Consider the following 16268-nt stretch of genomic DNA (forward strand, 5'->3'; position numbering starts at 1 on the left):
GAAGTAAAAAATTCAAAAAAACCAAAACGTAAATGTTTTCGGTCTAAAATGACTGAAGAGCAGCACTGGAGAAGCAGAACGACTGAACACTGCAAAACATGCTCTTCTTACTCAGTATTTCTGTCTTGTTTCCAGTCCAAATATCAAACATTTCTTAAATCAAGATGCATTTACTAGATGAGTATAATGCCATAAGATATTATGTCTTGTTTTCCAGGGGAATTAATCAATATTAAGTGAGTTGTTGCTTAAAACAAGCAAAATTATCTGCCAATGGAGTAAGAAAAATAATCTTAATTCAAACAGAAAGGATTATATTTCTCACTCCATTGTCAGATAATTTAGCCTTTTTTAAGCAAAAACTCACTTAAATTTTTACATTTTTACATTTTTACTCACTTAATTTCCCAGAAAACAAGACATATCTTATGGCATTTTACTATTAAGTAAATGCATCTTGATTTAATATATTTTGATATTTGGACTGGAAACAAGACAAAAATACTGAGTAACAATAACTTTTTTTTGCAGTGAAGATGTCAAGTGAGAAATGTATCAAAATGAAGTGAATTAAGATTATTTTTCTGATCACTGATCAGATATTTGTTCTTGTTTTAAGCACAAACTCACTTAATGTTTCAGAAAGCAAGACTTCTATCTTCAGTTATTCTGATTCTCCACTAAATGAGGAAGAACATCATTTATGTAGTGAATATTTCACAATATTCAGGTCAATATATTTCCTCTGGTTTATCTGCTGTAATGATATTATTGTTCTGTCTTTTTCTTTTAATTTACAGAATCTATAGACTAGAATTACTAACTATAATAATTATGATTAAAATGAAAATAAAATTCAGGAATCCAGATGTTTTTCAGGGTTCTTGCTGTTTTTCACCAATGAATCTGCATGATTTTTTCTAACCCTTACACTGCAAAACATGCTCTTTTTACTCAGTATTTTTGTCTTGTTTCCAGTCCAAATATTAAACATTTCTTAAATTAAGATGCATTTACTAGATGAGTATAATGCCATAAGATATTATGTCTTGTTTTCAGGGGAATTAATCAAAATTAAGTGAGTTTTTGCTTAAACAAGCAAAATGATCAGCCAATGGGGTGAGAAAAATAATCTTAATTTAAACAGAAACAAGATTATTTTTCTCACCCCATTGGCTGATCATTTTGCTTGTTTAAGCTAAAACTCACTTAATTTTGATTAATTCCCGCGGAAAACAAGATATAATATCTTATGGCAGTTTACTCATCTAGTAAATGCATCTTGATTTAAGAAATGTTTGATATTTGGACTGGAAACAAGACAAAAATACAGAGTTAGAAAAGCATTCTTTGCAGTGTAGAGCTTGAGAGCTTTTCATAACTAGAAAAATCAATCACATTTCCCAGTTTTCCAAGACTGTGGGAATCCTGTTGTCAAAGACCAGAAGCAGTTTAGTTGTTTCAGCTCATTTTAATACTTGTTAACACTATTTAAGTCCTTGTTTTAAGTCATTTTAATTCATATTGAGAAAGTGAGAACTGCCTTCTGTAAAGCCTAAACTATCAGTGTTGGGGAAAGTTACTTTTAAAAGTAATGCGTTACAATATTGAATAATACTCCCTAAAAAAGTAACTAATTACATTACTTATTTTTCTAGAGAATTGTTATGCAAAGTAACGTTGTTACTTTTGCATTACTTTTTCTCAGTTGTGCTGGGCTTGCTTTATTTAAAAAAAAAAGAAAGAAAAAAAAGTTGTCCCTTCCACACCGGAAGTGATCTGAATAATCCTCAAACGCAGGTTCACTCCTGGACAGTAGAGGGCGCCGCTCTACAAAAGGTTCAACAATTACTACAGCAATAAAAACTACAAAATGAAACACAAATGTGATGTTTATCTAAAGTCGTTTTTTGCTTACTAGTCTGGTTGAAATGGATCATCGAAGGTCAGCAGCAAAATATTTTGGTTAATAAAGTGAGATTATCTGACAGAATATTACGCACACCTGCAGTTATTAAATGAGTTTGTTTCACTGTTTTTCTGCATGTGAGATGAACAACAGTGTGTGGGCCGACACTAAACTCAGAACTATTTAATTACCTTTGTAAGTGAACTCTGTTTACCTCTCTGATATTCTATTCTTTCTTTAAAGTCAACTAATCACATTTAACAGTGACTTTATGTGGGATTTGTTGTCAAATGTTTATTTCGTCTGTATGTTTGTATCGTGAACATCAGCAGAAATCATCTTCAGTCTCACACACGATACAGAAACACTTCAGTTCTACTGTGACTCTTCACACACACACACACACACACACACACACACACACACACACACACACACACACACACACACACGCGCGCTTTATTAAGAAATAAACCGACACAAAAGCATGTTAATACTTTATTCATACTTTAATGATCGTCAAAATCTATGGGTTGCCAAAATATTCAAGAGATCTATGTTTACGTACAGTATCATGCCGTCCACATTACAATGGATCACAATATAAGTCTGTCTTCATAGATCAGTCCGCGAGGATTCATGACAGACTGAGCAGAAACTGGACTCATCCGTGCAGAAACACACGTCATCACACACACACCCACACACACACACACACACACACACACACACACACTTCTGCTCGAATGATCGACTGGAACATGCAGGACTTCAGATTCTCCGCGGAATCTTCCACTTCTCTGACTAATGTTACTGTTATAGTATTTCAAAAACATTCCAATATTTTACTTATTACAATAAATGCTTGTTTACAAATGTTACTGTTTCTATGGGCTTTAAGCGCTAATCAACAGACACTCACATGCATGCACACACACTCACTCACTCACTCACTCACAATCTTAACACACACACACACACACACACACACACACACACACACACACACACACACACACACACACACACACTCTCACTCACTCACTCACTCACTCACTCACTCACAATCTTAACACACGCACTAACTCACACACACACTCACTCACTCACTCACTCACAATCTTAACACACACACTCACTCACAATCTTAACACACGCACTAACTCACTCACACACTCACTCACACTCACAAACACACACTCACTCACAATCTTAACACACGCACACACACACACACACACGCACTCACTCACAATCTTACACACTAACTCACACACACACTCACTCACTCACTCACTCACAATCTTAACACACACACTCACTCACAATCTTAACACACGCACTAACTCACTCACACACTCACAATCTTAACACACGCACTAACTCACACACTCACTCACTCACTCACAATCTTAACACACGCACTCACTCACTCACTCACTCACAATCTTAACACACGCACTAACTCACTCACACAATCACTCACAAACACACACTCACTCACAAACACACACTCACTCACAATCTTAACACACGCACTAACTCACACACTCACTCACTCACAATCTTAACACACGCACTAACTCACACACTCACAAACACACTCACTCACAATCTTAACACAAGCACTAACTCACACACTCACTCACTCACTCACTCACTCACAATCTTAACACACGCACTAACTCACTCACACACTCACAAACACACACTCACTCACAATCAACACACGCACTAACTCACTCACACTCACTCACTCACAATCTTAACACACACACTCACTCACACACTCACTCACTCATTCACTCACTCATAATCTTAACACACTCACTCACTCACAATCTTAACACACACACTCACTCACACACTCACTCACTCATTCACTCACTCATAATCTTAACACACTCACTCACTCACAATCTTAACACACACTCACTCACACACACACACACACACACACACACACACACTCTCACTCACTCACTCACTTACACAAACACACTCACTCACACAAACACATACTCACACACACTCACTCACAAACACACTCACACTCTCACAAACACACACTCACACACACTCTCACAAACACACACTCTCTCTCACTCTATCTCTCTCACACACACACACACACACACACACACTTACTCACTCACAAACACACACTCACTCTCTCACTCTATCTCTCTCTCACACACACACACACACACACACACACACACACACACACACACACACACACACACACAGGCACTCATTTATATTAGAAATGGCTATGCAAATGGTACAAAAGCTTTGGCGTATTTGCCTACAAGTTGTGCCTGCACACTTGAAAGAGATTTTAAACAACATGATATGAAGACGTCGCTTCATAAAACCTCTTATTATGGTCTACACACTCGCTTATGTCAGCACATCCACATAAAACTGTGGAGAAATACTGGAGCTTTCACTATGTACATGTTTTACATGATGAAGCGCTGGAGTTTACAGTTCACTGCAGAAGTCTTCTTCTTCTTCCTCATGTTTCTGTCCTGTTCTCCAGCGCTCATGTCTAAACATTCTTAAATCAAGAGAAGAAGCAGAATTACCAGATAATAATGTCTTCATTTCTGACATTTTTTTCTATAAAAATTAATCAGAAAAATAAACTTAATTCAAAGGAAAAACAATCAGATTTGTTTTTATCCCATTGGCAGATATTTGTTCTTGTTTTAAGCACAAACTCACTTCACTTTTAAATCATTTTAATATCTTCAGTCATGTTTCTTCTCCGGTTGATTATGAATGTTTAGATATTTGTGCAGAAAACGAGACAGAAACAGAAGAACATGTTTTCTGCAGTGTAACGAACGCTACACGTGTGCCGACATCAACACGCTTTCGGTTATTCCTACTAATGCTACACTAAAGAGACCTCGGGAAACTACTGAAGCACGTAACACACACATCCTCAAACACACACACACACACACACATGCTACTGTCTGTCAGCTATAAATAATCTTAAACTGGTGTCCTATAGAGTAAGCAGCAGAGATGAAGGGTTCACGGCTCATCAAACCCTTCACTGAATGCTAGTTTAAGAAGTCTAACAGTCAGAAAGGTAATTTGGCAACATGTGAGAAGAGAGGAAGGTTTCAAAGCAGCGACAAGAGACAAATATATTCCAGGAAACGCCATCATCATCATCATCATCATCATCATCATCATAGCTGTGGGTTCATGGGTCTATGATTATGATGCCTTCACTTGCTATTGGAAATTTCCTATTACGAGCTTGTCGCGTTCTGGTTCTTATTAAAACCAAAATGATATTTAGCGTCCCATTTATTGACAACCATATAAACATTCACTGCATCCGGATAGTCAGCTTGCTGACGGTTCTGGAATATCGTTCAAATACAGGCTATTTTCACTTTCGCTTCAAATTATTATTAATATCTGTAAATATGCACTACTTTAACATCAAGACAAGATCTTGTTAGCCTGACTACGTCAGACTTCCTACTTCACTTCTGTATTCAGTCTGAGAAAGCGTAATAGCTTTCCGTTTTCTCCGGCCTGAAAACAGCCGGCCAATCAACGAACAGAGGGCGGGCTGAGAGCCGTGACGTAGACACTGATTGGACCGTGGATGCGTAGATTTACTTCACATAATCTGCAAAAGTTGTTCACAGCCATGTTCACTCCGGTATTTCGCTCGATGGTTTTGTTTTCGCATCATACTACATGTGTTTACAGTGGAAGTTAGATGCAGCTGAGCATGCGCATAACACACGCCATAACCAAACGTTATGTGATTGGCTTACGGGAACCAATGATTTTAAACTTCCGACAAGCGCCCCCCCGCGAGAAAGAAAACGCTTTTCAATTATGATATGCCAGACTCTGTCTATGAAGCAAAGCGAAGTAGCAGAGTTTGGTATTACCAGGCTAAGATCTTGTAGCTGTTGGGGAAAAACTAAAGAATAGCAGTTACAGCAGCAATCGCTCTCTTCTCCGCCGTGTTTAAAGTTTATGGCCCGCCCAACTCGGTTTCCCAGTAAATATGAGTTGAGTTGTTCATGTCCAAAATCCAACTAGGAATTTCCAACTAGGAAACTTCAACTAGGAAGGCGTTCATGTCCAAAATCCAATTAGGAAACTCAAACTAGGCATTTGCGACTAGGAAGCTCAGACTAGGAATTTCTGACTAGGAAACTCCAACTAAGAAACAACAACTAGGAATTTCCAACTAGGAAACTTCAACTAGGAAGGCGATCATGTCCAAAATCCAACTAGGAAACTCAAACTAGGAATTTCCAACTAGGAAACTTCAACTAGGAAGGCAATCATGTCCAAAATCCAACTAGGAAACTCAAACTTGGAATTTCCGACTAGGAAACTACAACTAGGAATTTCCAACTAGGAAACTTCAACTAGGAAGGTGATCATGTCCAAAATCCAACTAGGAAACTCAAACTTGGAATTTCCGACTAGGAAACTACAACTAGGAATTTCCAACTAGGAAACTTCAACTAGGAAGGCGATCATGTCCAAAATCCAACTAGGAAACTCAAACTTGGAATTTCCGACTAGGAAACTTCAACTAGGAAGGCGTTCATGTCCAAAATCCAACTAGGAAACTCAAACTAGGAATTTCCAACTAGGAAACTTCAACTAGGAAGGTGATCATGTCCAAAATCCAACTAGGAAACTCAAACTAGGAATTTCCAACTAGGAAACTTCAACTAGGAAGGTGATCATGTCCAAAATCCAACTAGGAAACTCAAACTAGGAATTTCCAACTAGGAAACTTCAACTAGGAAGGCGATCATGTCCAAAATCCAACTAGGAAACTCAAACTAGGAATTTCCAACTAGGAAACTTCAACTAGGAAGGCGATCATGTCCAAAATCCAACTAGGAAACTACAACTAGGAATTTCCGACTAGGAAACTACAACTAGAAATTTCCGACTAGGAAACTTCAACTAGGAAGGCGATCATGTCCAAAATCCAACTAGGAAACTCAAACTAGGAATTTCCAACTAGGAAACTTCAACTAGGAAGGCGATCATGTCCAAAATCCAACTAGGAAACTACAACTAGGAATTTCCGACTAGGAAACTACAACTAGAAATTTCCAACTAGGAAACTTCAACTAGGAAGGCGATCATGTCCAAAATCCAACTAGGAAACTCAAACTAGGAAGTTCCAACTAGGAAACTCAGACTTGGAATTTCCGACTAGGAAACTACAACTAGGAATTTCCGACTAGGAAACTACAACTAGAAATTTCCAACTGCGTATTTCTGACTAGGAAACTACAACTAGGAATTTCCGTCAAGGAAACTCATATTTACGATAATTCTGATAGCATGTGAAGGCAGCATTACATGCCTGTTTATTAAGATTTGTGCTGCCTTCATGTGCTATTGAAATTATTATAAATACGAGTTTCCTAGTCAGAAATTCTTAGAGTTTCCTAGTCAGACATTGGTCATGAACGCCTTCTCAAGTTGTATTTACTGTGGAAAACTCTGAGATAATTTTGATAGAGAAAATGGCCTGTATTTGACTGAAATTGCGGATAGATTCTAGATAACGCGGTGAATGTTTATATGGTTGTCAATCATTTTGGCAAGATTAAGATTTTCACAATAAATAGGCAAGAATAAACTTGGTGTCCTCCATGATTTCTGTCTTTTCCAACAACAAAGCACTTGAACGAGACAAGCTCATAATCACGACTTCAGAAGTAGGACATTTCCATTAACACGTGAAGGCATCATAATAAAATCATCATACGCCACATATTTTACTACGTTTATGGATCCTTTGATAATGAGCTTATGCCTTCATATGCTATCGGAAATGTCCTACTTCCTATTCTACTTCCATGCTATTGTAGCTGTGTATAAAACAATATTTTTTCTAATAATTATTCATATTTGTAAATATGCACTACTTTAACATCAAGACAAGGCAATGTAGCTGTTGTAGAATAATTAATAAAGAATAGCAGTCACAGCAGCATCGCCGTGTTTAAAGTTTACGGCCCGCCCAACTCGGAAACTCGGATGTCATAATCATCCCCGAGCTTCCCAGTGGGAAACACAATTTGAGAGGGCATTCATGTCCAATTTCGGACTAGGAAACTCCAACTAGGAATTTCCAAATGGGATTTTCCGACTAGGAAACTACAACTAGGAAATTTCCAAATGGGATTTTCCGACTAGGAAAGTCATATTTAGGATAATTCCGATAGCACATGAAGGCAGCATCGAACACTCATTTTTGCTCAAATAAATGCAGCCTTGGTGAGCAGAAGAGACTTCATTCAAAAACATTTAAATACCCTAATGATTTCTTACTTTTAACCGGTAGTGTAAATACTGACATGATTTCCTCTAGGGAAATGGATGAAAATACTGATGATCTTTAATTCAGGAACCAATATGTATATACTGTTAAACTGTACCTCCTCCAAAACTATTAGTAAATCATGGTTCATGATGTAAACTAATGACTACAGGATATTTACAATAAACAGGGTGATGAGCCCTTCAGGAAATAGAAGCTTTAAAGGAAATGCTGATTGTAGAAATGGTCATGTGATCACCCTCATGTAGAACTAAATCGACATGACTGCAGTTCATCTCACTGTAAACAGATTTGTCAATGCATTTTCCATTTCTTTAGAAGAAAAATGAAACAAATGACTCTCCGATTGAATTCTACCACAGAATTTCTGCTTTAAAGTGCTGTGGAGGAACTCTAAACATCTCAAACGGCTGGAAAACAGGTGAACTGTTTTTCCTCCCGCGTAAAATCGGCTCTGATATGAGGATGAAAGAAGAAGAAGAACTACACAAACACTAGTCCTATAGTTAGTCTTCTCACAGCGCATGAAAGCAAGAAACTCGGTGCTGAACTCAAAAGGCACCAGATGCTTCCATGATCAGTAATAACTCACGCATGTAAACATACAAATGCATGTGAAATATCAACGGATCCTCAAGCAGCTTTATGTGTGGATGGCGTCTCTGCCTGAAGACGAAGAGCTCCTTCATCAGTTTCATGGGGTGTCGTCATACTCAAGCGTGTTGATTTGCCTCTACAATCTCTATTTTACATCATGCTGAAGAGATACGTTGCATAGAAGTTCAAACTTGCTGCAGGAGACGGCTCTGATCATGAGGGTTTAAAGGCATGGTGAGCGCTAGCAGCTTCCAGGAGACGAGCAGACCGAACCGCACATGCTCAGTTTGGAGGTCTCGGGTTCGGGTTCGGTCTCTTCGTCCTCGGTTCCTCCTTCGGCTTCGGCTTCATCGCCGTCTGGATCTCCGTCTCCGTCTCCGTCTCCATCTGCTCCCAGACAGCCCTCCTCCTGCCGACGCTTCAACCTGAACACACACACACATCTGATGTAAAACACACACAACTGCACACACATCTGATGTAAAACACACACAACTGCACACACATCTGATGTAAAACACACACAACTGCACACACATCTGATGTAAAACACACACAACTACACACACATCTGATGTAAAACACACACAACTGCACACACATCTGCTGTAAAACACACACAACTGCACACACATCTGCTGTAAAACACACACAACTGCACACACATCTGCTGTAAAACACACACAACTGCACACACATCTGCTGTAAAACACACACAACTGCACACACATCTGATGTAAAACACACACAACTGCGCACACATCTGATGTAAAACACACACAACTACACACACATCTGCTGTAAAACACACACAACTGCACACACATCTGATGTAAAACACACACAACTGCATCTGTCCTGTATGGGATCAATAGTAAAAGAATTGCGGTCACGGATACAAATAATAATAAGCGTGAATCAAAAATGTAAAACACATGTAAAATATATATTGCACAAACTGAAAGAAATAATGCAAAATGATCAGAAAAGCAAACAACGAGGTCATTGGTGTGATGTCAACTCCCCTCTTCGATTGATTGGCTAGAGGAGGAGCTGTCAATCTAGAACTAGTGGACCAATGGAGACGCTTCAGCCCGCCCCAATTTACATGAAACTCGAACTGCAACATTTGGAAAAGCGAGTGCAGAACGTGGAAAGAAGGCGTACAAAAGAGTCAAATATGAGCAGAAAATGTACGAGAGCACAAAGTACAGTGTAATAACACCAAGGAAAACATCATTTTTAAGAAAACATGAACATAAGTTGAAGTTTTGTGCAATAGAATTTTGTATGCGTTTAAAGTTTTTATTCCTGCTTGTTATTTTTTGATTCACGATTATTATATCTTGATCTGTGACCACGTTGTTTGCTATTCTGATCATTTTGCAGTCTTTTTTTTAGTTTGTGCAATATATTTGTGTTTTTAAATGTTAGATTCACGCTAATTTTTTTTATCTGTGACCGCAATACTTTTGACGAGATATTGATCCCATAGCCCTGCTTTACCTGCACACACACACACATATATATATGAAGAGCTGTTTTTTTCATGCACTGGTCAATTTTCATAACATGTTTTTAGACTAGCGGAGAGGAAGCATGCAGAATGCACACTGAAGTCTTTGTTTTAATGCACTTGATCAATTTGCGTCTGTAGATTTAAATCTCAATCCATCTCTTTAAAGTCAGAAATCTCCACTTCAGGAGCTTCTCACACACCAAATTATTCATATCTGTATTCTGAGGGTTTATTTATATATCCTTCACCTGATTTATACATCATTTTACTCCTAAAAACATGGTGAAATGTATTTGGCTTTATCCAGTGTTCAGATTTCTGTTCTGTTTTCTCCAGAAACGAACTCTGTTGCATTATTCTCCTGTAATCTATAAAGACACCATTTTAACAGAAAACAGAAACTTTTAATGTGTTCTGGCCGTTCATTCGCACACTACAGTGTTTGGAGCTCGAGAACTCAAACTGGGAGACAAGGTGCAAGTTTTTGAAAGCAATACCGTAAAGGTAAAAACGTGAATCTGTGTAAACGGTGATGCGTATTACGTATTTAGTCTATAGATATGCGCGTTTGAGCGTAGTCTTTCTTTACAAACTGACATCTCCAGTTACTTGTCTGTCCTGCATATACAGCGTTTAAAGTCATTCCCGCCGATCCATGTGAACGGGAATCATTCTGATAACGGTTTCATCTGTACAGAGGAAAAACTTTTGTTGTGAAAAAATAAAACTTGAGTGATTGATGACAGAATTTTCATTTCTGGGTGAACTAAGCCTAATCTTCAAGAACATATGACTAAGAACTCTAGTTTTTATATTCTCACTTTTCACGGTTGAAGATCATGAACTCCTGCTGGACGACTTCAAGGCACTCCTGAAGATACTCGTTCTCCTGCAGGAGAAACAAAGACAATCATCAGCCGTCAGACGCCAGTCACAGTTCAGCCATCGTTCAGTTATCTAGTCTAATATCTGTTATTCATACATCGTTCATGAAGCTGTTTTTACTGAAATGTTTCAGCTGGATGTCGTCTAACATTTAAAAATGTTACTATTGAACATTCAAAACTAATGTTCCTTTAACGTTCGCATGACCAAGAAAAAAACATTTATAAACAAAAAAGGGATGTTTAACTGAATGGGAACGTGAGGAAAATGTTCTCAGAACACATTTCTGTCAGCTGTTGTTGTGCTGAGCTCCGAACACACAATCCTGCTTGAAACACCAAAAATAGCCCGGCGTGTTTCAGGAGAAGCTGCAGCTCTGAAAGCTTCATAATTTAATCATCCAGGTAATAATGCCTTCGCTTCCGGCGTCTCCAGACCATAGCAGCTCATCTTCAGTAAGAGCAGCGAGATGACCTCATAATCATGTGATCTGATCACAGACACGCCTCACAATCATGTGATCATCACAGACACGCCTCACAATCATGTGATCATCACAGACACGCCTCACAATCATGTGATCTGATCACAGACACGCCTCATAATCATGTGATCATCACAGACACGCCTCATAATCATGTGATCATCACAGACACGCCTCACAATCATGTGATCATCACAGACACGCCTCACAATCATGTGATCATCACAGACACGCCTCACAATCATGTGATCATCACAGACACGCCTCATCACAGACACGCCTCACAATCATGTGATCATCACAGACACGCCTCACAATCATGTGATCATCACAGACACGCCTCATCACAGACACGCCTCACAATCATGTGATCATCACAGACACGCCTCACAATCATGTGATCATCACAGACACGCCTCACAATCATGTGATCATCACAGACACGCCTCACAATCATGTGATCATCACAGACACGCCTCACAATCATGTGATCATCACAGACACGCCTCACAATCATGTGATCATCACAGACACGCCTCACAATCATGTGATCATCACAGACACGCCTCACAATCATGTGATCATCACAGACACGCCTCACAATCATGTGATCATCACAGACACGCCTCATAATCATGTGATCATCACAGACACGCCTCACAATCATGTGATCATCACAGACACGCCTCACAATCATGTGATCCGGCGCTGTTAAGGTTTAAATGTCACACTATATCAGTAAAATGTCATTTTCACTCACAGACTGAGAATCTTTGCTGTTGTCTCTCGATCTGTTTTTGGCCAGTCGCTTCTTCTTCTTGTGAAGCGGCCGAGACTCCAGAATCATCTCCTCCAGTTCGAAGGTCGGATCGCAATGCAGACGCCCTTTCTGTTCGAGAGAAGAAAACACACGTTTCCTCATCATGAGTGTGTGTGTGTGTGTGTGAGTGTGTGTGTGTGAGAGAAGAGAAAACACACTACTGAGAATACAGCAGCGTTTCCTCATCATGAGTGTGTGTGTGTGTGTGTGTGTGAGAGTGTGTGTGTGTGTGTGTGTGTGTGAGTGTGAGAGAAGAGAAAACACACTACTGAGAATACAGCAGCGTTTCCTCATCATGAGTGTGTGTGTGTGTGTGTGTGTGTGTGTGTGAGAGTGTGTGTGTGTGTGTGTGTGAGTGTGAGAGAAGAGAAAACACACTACTGAGAATACAGCAGCGTTTCCTCATCATGAGTGTGTGTGTGTGTGTGTGTGTGTGTGTGTGTGTGTGAGAGTGTGTGTGTGTGTGTGTGTGAGTGTGAGAGAAGAGAAAACACACTACTGAGAATACAGCAGCGTTTCCTCATCATGAGTGTGTGTGTGTGTGTGTGTGTGTGTGTGAGTGTGAGAGAAGAGAAAACACACTACTGAGAATACAGCAGCGTTTCCTCATCGTGTGTGTGTGTGTGTGTGTGTGTGTGTGTGTGTGTGTGTGTGTGTGAGTGTGTGAGAGTGCATGTGTGCGTGTGTGTGTGTGTGTGTGTGTGAGTGTGTGAGAGTGCATGTGTGCGTGTGTGTGTGTGTGTGTGTGTGAGTGTGTGAGAGTGCATGTGTGCGTGTGTGTGTGTGTGTGTGTGTGTGAGTGTGTGAGAGTGCATGTGTGCGTGTGTGTGTGTGTGTGTGTGTGTGTGTGTGTGTGTGAGTGTGTGTGTGAGAGTGCATGTGTGCGTGTGTGTGTGTGTGTGTGTGTGTGTGTGTGTGTGTGTGTGTGAGTGTGTGAGAGTGCATGTGTGCGTGTGTGTGTGTGTGTGTGTGTGTGTGTGTGTGTACAGAGTCTAAAACTAACCAAATCAACACCTGTCAGTGCAGAACATTTACGGGCCATAATGCGGTTTTACTGGCTATGAAACAGTATTTCACATCACTGCCTTAAAATAGATTTTGTCCCTTTGGAATTATTATTTAAAGACTATGTCACTATGTTTTCAGGACATTTAATAAATAAGGACGTTGCTTTTCTTACTTTCTTGGAAAAACAAGAGAGTAAGTTCACTTTGACTGAAAGTAAGCATGTGTGCAGGTTTGGAGGGATTGTGATCTAAAGGAACGATGCATTATTCCAAACAGAGACTCTCGCATCGACTCTTTTTGGCATGAGTGTTCGGTTTAGACCCTGATTGTGTGTGTGTGTGTGTGTGTGTGTGTGTGTGTTCTGTCACTACTGGAACTCAATCTCACATTGGGAACGAACCCGGGCTCCATCTTCTTCTCATACACATCGTCCCAGCTGACGTCGGAGAGATAGGGAGCCGTCTGCATCTGAGCCAGACTACAGAACCGGTGCTCAGGGTTCACTGTCAACAACTGCAGAATCACACACACACACACACACACACACACACACACACACACACACACACACACACACACACACACACGATTAGACATGATTCGAAAAGGTTAAATAGTCCTGAAAAAAAAAAAAAAGATCTCACTGAAAGATCATTTATTGAGATATCAAGCTCAAATTTGGAACACAACTTGTTTAGATTTATGGCTTTGATTTTCTTGCAGTTTTAGAGTATAAATGTAAAAAACCTATCAAAAATGAAAATAGTATTTTTGTGCATTTTTCATAACAATACACGTAAAATTCTGTCTTTTCTTAAGTTAACTTTTTAAAACTTTTTTGACTTCAGCAATAATCTGCCAAGTGTCGTCTTTGAAAAGAGATCAAACTTCAGTCTGTTGCTCTAAAGCGTTCAAGATTTACCAGTTTAAGTTGGAAATGACATTTTTAGGTCTATGCTCAAAAAGTGAATAAATGGATTATAAATACAGCATAAATATAATTTAGTATAAAATAAATCCCCTAAAGTAGACCACTGTTAGTTAGTAGTGTGTTGAAACTGGCGGTTATGGTAAGGGGCGGGGCATTTCCCAAACACACTCGAAGCGCTCGACCAATCACAACACACTGCTCCAGCCGACCAATCAGAGCTCTGTGCGCTTTTCAGAAGGAGGGGCTTCATAGAGACAGGAAGTAAACAGAGCGTTACTGACAGACTGGGAAGAGAGGAGCTGCTGAATCTGAATTTGTCTTATTTTTGATGATCTGTTTATTACTGTGAAGCTGCTTTGAATCAATCTGTGTTGTTTAAAGCGCTATAGAAATAAAGCTGACTTGACCTAAAAGAGGAAGTTCTGAGCATCACACTCCTGTACCCACAATGCTCTTCTCCTCTGATTCTTCTGTTTGTAACTGGTCTAATAAATGACTGTAATATCTCTCCTCGCTCCTCTGTTCTTCACTCCTATCCATTTTCCTCTCATAATATTTCTTCTGTCTCTCCACTCGTTTTCTTCAGTTATCTCTCATTATCATCAGCTCCTCTTTCTCTCGCTCGTCTCAATCCTTCCTTTTATTCTCTCCTGCATAATTAGTGTTTTATGTTCTCTTCATTCATTCTGACTCCATCTGTGTTTCGTCTATTTTCATTCCTCTCCATCTTTTTTCCATTTAATCCTTATTAATGCAGTTTGTTGAGGAAGAGGCTCGGTAAGAACTCACCTAACGACGACCCATGACACCATAGCAACCACCTAGAACACCCTAGCAACTGCGGAGCTGCTTAAAACATAGAAATGCCTGCCAACTACCCAAAACACCCTAGCAACCGCCCAACTAAAATGACATGAGAATAAGAATATGTGAGTGGTGTTTGTTCATCACATGTAAGATGAGCTCTTACCTTCCTCAGCAGTGACACAAGGTCTTTGTGCCAGGAGGAGCTGTACTGAACACTGACGGTGCTGAACAACTGCAGCAGAGACTCCACCGAATTACTGCCGTGGATCTCATACGGCCTCTGATGGACAGACAGCAGTCAGTGAGATAGACAGGGTCAGACAAACAGACAGACAGTCAGAAAGTCAGACAGACAGTTAGAAAGACACAGTCAGACAAACAGACAGACAGTCAGAAAGTCAGACAGACAGTTAGAAAGACACAGTCAGACAAACAAACAGACAGACAGAGAGACAGACACAGTCAGACCTAAAGTCAGACAGAAAGTCAAACAGACAGTCAGACAGACAGACAGACAGACAGACAGACAGACAGACAGAAAGTCAGACAGACAGTCAGACAGATAGTCAGACAAACAAATAGACAGACAGAGAGACAGACACAGTCAGACCTAAAGTCAGACAGTCAGACAGACAGACAGACAGACAGTCAGACAGACAGACAGACATACAAACAGACAGGGAGACAGTCAAACAGAAACACAGTCAGAGAGACAGACAGTCAGACAAACAGACAAACAGACAGACAGTCAGACAGACAGACAAACAGACAGACAGACAGTCAGACAAACAGACAGACAGACAGACAGACAGACAGACAGACAGACAGACAGACAGACAGACAGACAGACAGTCAGACAAACAGACAGACAGACAGACAGACAGACAGACAGACATACAAACAGACAGGGAGACAGTCAAACAGAAACACAGTCAGAGAGA

At 39.8% G+C, this 16268-nt stretch overlaps 1 protein-coding gene across 1 annotated transcript in view; it reads right to left on the reverse strand.

Moving 5' to 3' along the window:
- Nucleotides 1-7845: 7845 nt before the first annotated feature.
- Nucleotides 7846-16268, reverse strand: part of stk32c (serine/threonine kinase 32C) — an 82565-nt gene continuing 74142 nt past the window's right edge. Inside the window, exons 8-12 of the mRNA XM_084392317.1 lie at nt 15491-15607; nt 13977-14102; nt 12522-12650; nt 11214-11281; nt 7846-9298 (exon numbers count right to left, since the gene is read on the reverse strand). Of these exons, the coding sequence (XP_084248443.1) occupies nt 9115-9298; nt 11214-11281; nt 12522-12650; nt 13977-14102; nt 15491-15607 (624 nt within the window). The 3' untranslated portion in view covers nt 7846-9114. The remainder of the gene's footprint in view (nt 9299-11213; nt 11282-12521; nt 12651-13976; nt 14103-15490; nt 15608-16268) is intronic.

Source organism: Rutilus rutilus (assembly GCF_951802725.1).
Source record: "Rutilus rutilus genome assembly, chromosome: 20".
In the NCBI taxonomy this organism is placed as follows: domain Eukaryota; kingdom Metazoa; phylum Chordata; class Actinopteri; order Cypriniformes; family Leuciscidae; genus Rutilus; species Rutilus rutilus.